This window comes from Embiotoca jacksoni, unplaced genomic scaffold (genome assembly GCF_022577435.1).
Source record: "Embiotoca jacksoni isolate LCO1_2020_lvr unplaced genomic scaffold, fEmbJac1.0.p SCAF_31, whole genome shotgun sequence".
NCBI classification, from domain to species: domain Eukaryota; kingdom Metazoa; phylum Chordata; class Actinopteri; family Embiotocidae; genus Embiotoca; species Embiotoca jacksoni.
The window spans coordinates 3,767,047-3,774,020 of NW_027185383.1; the positions used below are offsets into that span (position 1 = coordinate 3,767,047).

The 6,974-nt window shown below is 48.8% G+C and overlaps 1 protein-coding gene across 1 annotated transcript; it reads left to right on the forward strand.

Annotated features, from left to right (window-relative positions):
* Positions 1–258: 258 nt before the first annotated feature.
* On the forward strand, positions 259–6,808 carry LOC138207447 (Golgi reassembly-stacking protein 2-like). Its single transcript, XM_069164666.1, has 10 exons — positions 259–420; positions 1,512–1,592; positions 1,693–1,896; positions 1,979–2,065; positions 2,178–2,308; positions 3,246–3,378; positions 3,823–3,937; positions 4,042–4,149; positions 4,530–4,676; positions 5,874–6,808. Exons 1-10 carry the CDS (start codon positions 358–360, stop codon positions 6,134–6,136), a joined length of 1,332 nt encoding a protein of 443 aa, XP_069020767.1. The 5' UTR covers positions 259–357; the 3' UTR covers positions 6,137–6,808.
* The last annotated feature ends 166 nt before the right edge of the window (positions 6,809–6,974 follow it).

The window sequence follows — 6,974 nt, forward strand, 5'->3', positions numbered from 1 at the left end:
GGGAGCTCAATTAAATCAGAAAGTGTAAAACGAGCACACGTCATTTTATAATTGGAGTTTATTGAAAGTGCTGATTGTGCAGGCTAACTTAATCAAGTTTAATGCGGCAGAATATGACTTTCCACCCGCTTGTCAACTCTTCTCTTTGATATGAATGAGCTCTTTGAATATCGGCAGGAATTGTTTTTTGGGGACATTTTGAAAGGGCGTTACTTCCTGCCACGTAACGGCGCATGCGCACCACTGGGCTATTCATTTGGCGACGTGTACCCGGTGTGGAAGCGCTCAGGTGTCTCACCTCTGTTGGCCGTCGAGCTGCCGCGAAATAACCTCAAAAAGCCTTAAAAGAGCGACACCATGGGAGGTTCGCAGAGCGTGGAGATACCGGGAGGAGGCTCCGAGGGCTACCACGTCCTCCGGGTGAGTTTCTTTGAAGCTCACGCAGCCTGCTGTTAGCTGTTAGCTTAGCATCCGGAGGAGTCCCGGCTCTTGTGTTTTGACGCGAGGCCGAGGATGACGGCCGTGGCCTCCGTCCGGGTAACACGGAGTCCTGCGTCTTCCCAGTCCTGAATTATCAGGTGACATCGACCTTCTTCAGGAGCCGAGGTTGTTGCTGAACTCGACGACAGCCCGGCTGAAGGGACCGCGGGCGGGCCGGGTCTGTCCCGACAGAGCAGGGGAGGATCTCATAACCTGTTTGTCCGCATGCACAGTTGATAATCCTCGTGAAGTTATTTGTGTACATCCTGACTTCGACCAAGATCTCCTGGTAGAACAAGTACTCGGGTGCATTTCTGCATTCAAAACCTTCCTTCGGTTCAAGTATGTCGGTAATTATCAGCAAAATGTACTTGAATAACCAAAAGTAAACGTTCACGCTGCATTAAATGCCACGATGTGCATTTTCATACTGTCGTTATTTAAGGTTTTGCTTGTTTTAACTGCTTTATGTCATGTTTGCTTTGTTTTATCTGCAATAATTCATCAGGTTCTATAAGATCTTTTTCAAGATCACATCCTTTCTGTTCTGTAAGAACCACGTATCTAAAAAAATAAATCAACAAGTTCAGAGAAACGATGTAAAACGTGTTCCTCAACCCATAAAGGAACATCTAATTCGACACGATATCAGACCAATTCAAAGTCACCGTATTTTTAGATGCATAATTTTTACTGACAGAAAGGATGTTTTATAAATAACGAGCAACTGAAGCTGTCAGACATTTAGGAGAATAAAAAAAATACAATAATTTCCTCAGATTTATGGAGCAGAAGTGCAAAGTTGCATAAAATGGAAATACTCAAGTTTAATACAAATATCTCAAATTTGTACTTCAGTCCTCGGCTACGTCCCGTCACCGCCCGAGTCACATCTGACTGATCTGTTTTTGCTGCAAGAGTCGCTCCCTCGAAAGCCGCCGAAGGCTTCGGCTCAGTTTGCGTTTTGAGTTTGACGAAATGCCGAAAGCGTCACAGTCCAGCAGCTCAGATCGTCTCTCGTCTTCACGCAGGTTCAGGAGAACTCGCCCGGACACCGAGCGGGACTGGAGCCTTTCTTCGACTTCATCGTCTCCATCAATAACACCAGGCTGGTAAGAAAAGGCGGAAGCGTGTCTAATCAGACCGACTATGATCCACAAGGAAGACGCTGTATGTCATGGCTGCCCCGTCTTCGTCTCGTTCCTCCTGCAGAACAAGGACAACGACACCTTGAAGGACTTGCTCAAAGCCAGTGTGGAGAAACCCGTCAAGATGCTGGTGTACTCCTCAAAGACTCTGGAGCTGCGGGAGTCCACGGTCACACCTAGCAACCTGTGGGGGGGGCAGGGCTTGCTCGGCGTCTCCATTCGCTTCTGCAGCTTTGAGGGAGCCAATGAGAACGTTTGGCACGTGCTGGTAAGTAGCCGCAACGGCCCGTCTGGATGGCATTGACTCGGTTTATGTGCTACAGCAGCGGTCTGTCTCCTCTCTGGAACAGGAAGTGGAGCCTAATTCCCCGGCAGCTCTCGCCGGCTTGCGGCCGCACACGGACTACATCATTGGAGCCGACACCGTTATGAATGAGGTTGGTTTTCAGCACTTTAACTTTCTGCCACAGTCACTCATACACGCACTCTCCACCTGACGATGATTGCTGTGACTCCGTCTCCTTCTTTGGTCCACCTCGACCTCTGCAGTCCGAGGACCTGTTCTCGCTGATAGAGAGCCACGAGGGGAAAGGCCTGAAGCTGTACGTGTACAACACAGACACTGACAACTGCAGAGAGGTGGTCATTACACCGAACACCGCCTGGGGAGGAGAGGGCAGGTAACACACACACACACACACGCACACACACACCTCAACACACTCGCATCCTGTTAGACTGACAGGTAGCGTGAGAAGCAAACATTTAAGAGTTGGTTTACTTTCAAATAAATATGTCTCATGATTTTCACTTGATAACATCTCAAATTGGCCTCATTTAATTAAACCGAATTTAAATTTTCGGTTTTGTTTTGCTTTAGTAGCGAGTGACGGATGCATCCTGCGGATATTGTTTTCAGTCAGCGTGGAAGCTGTGGTAATGGTCGCTGAAAGCCGTTCATGTTTTGATCAATGGCTGCAGAAATAAGCTGATGTGAGAGTTCCATAAGTTTCCATACATCAGCCTGCAGCTGAGTCGTCCACGCTGCAGTGAATAGCAGCATTAAATAACACGGGGAGAAGAAGAACACGCTGCTCTCAGCGGTCCGGAGCTTCGCAGGTAAAGAGATCCCGGTGCGAACACGGGCAAACATGCAAAGACGACTATTCGATGAAAAATCGACTCGTTCAGAGCGAATTTCGAATAGTAGTTTGGGTTAAAATGCCCATCCCTTAGACATCATTTCTAAATTGCAATGATTCTGCCGCATTTTTGTTCGGGACATCAGCTGCATCAAAACAAGCTCCCTCAACCACCAACGAGGTGGTTTACATCACATGATGCAGAGCAGCACAAACCAGCAGTGAGGAAAATAAAGAAGACCAGAGACTGAGACCTGGATTGTTTTTAATCCAAAGTTTCCAAAGTTGATGTCCTGTATCTGGCACCATCATATTTTATAAGTTTATATTTAGATATTGAAAAAAAAATTGTCAGAAAAAAAAAAAAAAATCAAGATCTTCATTTTATCCAGAATCGTGCAGCCGTATGTGCAACGGGTTGAAACACTTCCGGTTTGTCGGTTGGACTCTGAACATTATTTCTCCCCTCTTCCAGCCTGGGCTGCGGGATCGGCTACGGATACCTCCACAGGATCCCCACCCGGCCTTTTGAGGAGGGCAAGAAGATCAGTTTCCCTGGAAACTCCCCCAGCGAGCCCGTCAGTCCACTGAAGGATGGATTCACCGAGGTCAGACTCACACTGCGTGTTCTCCAAACTCGTATCGCGTTACTCTGCTGCTGCTTACTGCCGCTAGATGTGAATGTACGTGCTGAAAAGCAGCAGTTCCCGTGTGTTAGGATTTCTAGAGCTTTAAAATGTTACTCGTCATCACGGAGAGCTCCGGTCTGTGGTGCTTCATCACTCTCGACTTCAGCCACAACTTCTCCATCAGTGTGCCGTGAGTGTGGCAGTGAAAAGCTTCAACTTTGTATCTTGTCTTTTTTGTGCGAGTCCATCACACGCTCTCCTCGTTGTGTCTGCAGCCGCAGAGACAGAGACAGACAGAGACGGAGACAGAGAGCGATGCTTTTCACTCGACTTAATTGCACGTTTGGATGAATGTGACCTTATGGGTTTGATGGCGGCGTCTTTCTCTCCGCCTCCCTCATGTTCTCTCTTTAACTCCTTCAGGTGCAGCTCTCAGCAGTGACCCCTCCTCCCGCTGTCCCGTCTGGCCTTGAAGCCTCGCTGTCCGGCCTGTCAATCAGCGCAGCCCCGCCCACCATGCCCAGTGAGCTGCAGACAGGTATTCATTCATAAATATGAGATTGGTGCACCGGAATATGTGTGACTGGAGAAACTCTGTCGTGCTCATATCTTACCTGTAACGTTGTCCTCCCTCCCCTCCAGGGTTGCCCACAGTGCCCCTGCTCCCCTCCTCCACCAACCCCTCCCTGACCCCCCTCACTCCACTGAATCCCGCCGCCACCAGCTTCAACCCGGCCGCCACGCTACCAGGTAAACATTCACAGCTCAGCCAATCAGCTTCCAGCACTGCACAGCTGGAAAAAGCCCGGGGGGGGGGGGGGGGCAGCAGAGGCCCTACAGCTGTTTGTCTGTTCACACCCTTCCAGACAGTAAGAGAGAGGTCTGCCTTAACCTCATTAGCCAATAGCAGGTCTCCGTGTACACGGTACACACTTCTGTATTCATGTCAAATGTTCCCACACGTGTACAAAACCAGTTTGTTCCCATCAACGACTTCACACTTCTCTTCTCTCTGTAGCTACATTCCCAAAGTGGCTTCACGACAACAAACCGGTACACTTTATGGAGATTCATGTAAACTGTCATTTAAAAAAAAAGATTGAGTATGGTGTGTGTTTGTGTATTTCCAGGTCTGATGCCCCTCCCAGCTGGCTTACCTCCACTCCCCAACCTCCCCAACCTCCCTAACCTCCCCAACCTCAACCTGCCGCTGCCAGACCTCAGTGCCATGTCACTAGCAGGCACCAGCAGCTTACCGCCACCTTTAGGAACGACGGGTGAGCACGCACACTCCCCTTCTGCACCACCTGCACACATCAGACATGTTTCCATGGTCCGTACACGTGGCTGACAACGTGCAGGTCCGGTTGAACGTGAGGGGGTTTGAGATGAACAGGATCACGAAGAAACGGCAGCTTTCTGCATATTGTTGTTGTTGTTTTTTGTTTTTTTTTACTTTCTTTCAGTCTTTGCTGCTTTTTATCTTGTGAAACACTGAATAGTTTGAGGAGTTTGAGGCCGAACGAGGGCGAAAAAGTCTTTTGGTTTTAGAGGCTACAACTTTTAGACGTAAGCAACCAATGACCTCGTACTGTGTAGTCGAGTCGACTTAGTTTGACTTCTGATACTTTTTCTCGTCTTGGTCCCCATCAGTCTGCATTCAGATGAAGAAGACTGCCTGCTGGACAGCACACGCCACGCGAGTACACGAGTAGCGTCGGTGTTTGTAACGGACACCGTCAAAGGAACAGTTTGACATTTTGGGACACCGAAGGGTTACGACTTTCTTCCCGAGAGTCAGATGAGATGATCGGCACTTCTCTCATCTGTTCATTTAATGCGAGGGGAGCTCCGGCAAAACGAACTGCAATCATTTTTGGTAATCAGACGTTGTTTTATATCGGTGTTCCTTTAAAGCCTTTAACTCACCTGAAGGCATCGCTTCAGGCTCTGGGCGACTACGGACGGTTAGCCGTCCGTCTCGGGAAGCCGCCGCCGCGATGATTCCGTCTTTTGACCCGTTTTAAAGAAGTGCGCGTCGTCTCCCGTTCACCTCGGACCTCTCCCTTGTGTAGATGATGCTGACGGAGGACGTGCCCAAATGAAATTGTCCCGCGCTCATTTAGTTGTGGGGGCGTGCTGGATGTTTGGACGTGCATCGTTTGCGGTGGCCTGCGCTGCCTGGAGAAGACAACAGCTTGTATCTCATTAGAAAGTGAATCTAATTACTACAAGCAACTATTCAGTACTTAACATGGAACATCTAGTTTGGTTAAACGGTACAAAAAAAAGTTCTTGTGCTGAGCAGCTGTTGACTGTCGTCGTGTAATCACCGTGGAGACGCAACACAAAAAAAGGCCAATAAGCATATTTCTCAACTACTTGTTTAAGAATGAGAGTAATTCACAAGTTGTGACTTTTATTTCTGAGTAACTCTTGTTGTTTTCTTTGTGTGTTTGTGTGACTCCCATCAGTCCCACCTCTGGCTCCACTTCCACCCCTGAACCTCCCCGGTCTGCCCCCGCTGCCCACCATGCTGCCCTCCCAGCTGCCTTCCCTCCTCTCTCAGGTCGTGGGGCCCCTCCTGCCCACCTCCATCCCCGCCCCCCTGGCCTCCGTTACAGTCACGGCGGCGCCTGTGACCGACCCGGCGGCCGCCGCCGCCCGAACAGAAGCCGTCTCAGCCAGCACCACGGTATCACCGACCCCGACGGAAACAACGCTACCGTCGTCGTAACGCGGGGAAGAAGACTCCACCTGCCATTAAAACTAAATCACACCCAGTTTCTCTCTTTCTCCCATCTGTCTTTCTGTGTTTTTCTATTTATTTGGCCAAGAGGGACAGATGCACCAATCCAGACACGGGTCGGAGGTCAGCATGCGGAGGTTCTGGGTGAGCGAGCTGGTGTGCAGCGATGAAGGACGGAGGACGGCTGCAGACCGGTTCGACCGTTGTTTGTGTTGTCATGACGCCGAGGAACTGGTAGCACTGCAGCTTGCCTTGGCGACTGTCTGAGGAAGACGAGGTCTGCTCTTCGGTTTGTAGTTTGCTTCGCACTCCTGCAGTTACAAGGCAAAGAACTCTCTTAGGATTTTTTTCCCTTCTGATCTGGCACACTTGTTTTTTTTGTTTTGTTTTGTTTTTTAATAAACGGTGTATGTTAATGGGGCTGGGCGATAAACTGGATTTACTGTGTTTACCTACTTAATGAATCCCATATAGTTAAAGTGAGGGTGGCTGTAATCAATTAGTCCAGAAGTTCATACGGGAAGAAATCTGGACACACAGGAAAAGAGAAGTGATCCACTGCTGTAATAAAAAGTAAACATGACTCCATCACGGTTTTAGATTTTTGTTTCATCGTCCAGCTCCAACGTCATTAGTTAATAAAAAAAAACCCGACCAGTAGATTAATTCGATTAACATGTATTAATTTCTGTTGAACTCGCTGTACGAGTGTCTCCACCCAATGAATGAATCTGCATTATTTTGCACCACCTTTGTGTTTTGAAATGATTTAGTCCCCTTTGTACCGCGTGTACCCACATATAACCAGAACGCTATAATCCACACG

Bases quoted from the DNA above. Each gene is read 5' to 3' on its own strand.
- LOC138207447 (XM_069164666.1), top strand. From the start codon at position 358: ATGGGAGGTTCGCAGAGCGTGGAGATACCGGGAGGAGGCTCCGAGGGC. The intron at 1,593-1,692 runs GTAAGAAAAGGC...TTCCTCCTGCAG, and splicing joins CCATCAATAACACCAGGCTG to AACAAGGACAACGACACCTT. The intron at 2,309-3,245 runs GTAACACACACA...CCCCTCTTCCAG, and splicing joins GCCTGGGGAGGAGAGGGCAG to CCTGGGCTGCGGGATCGGCT.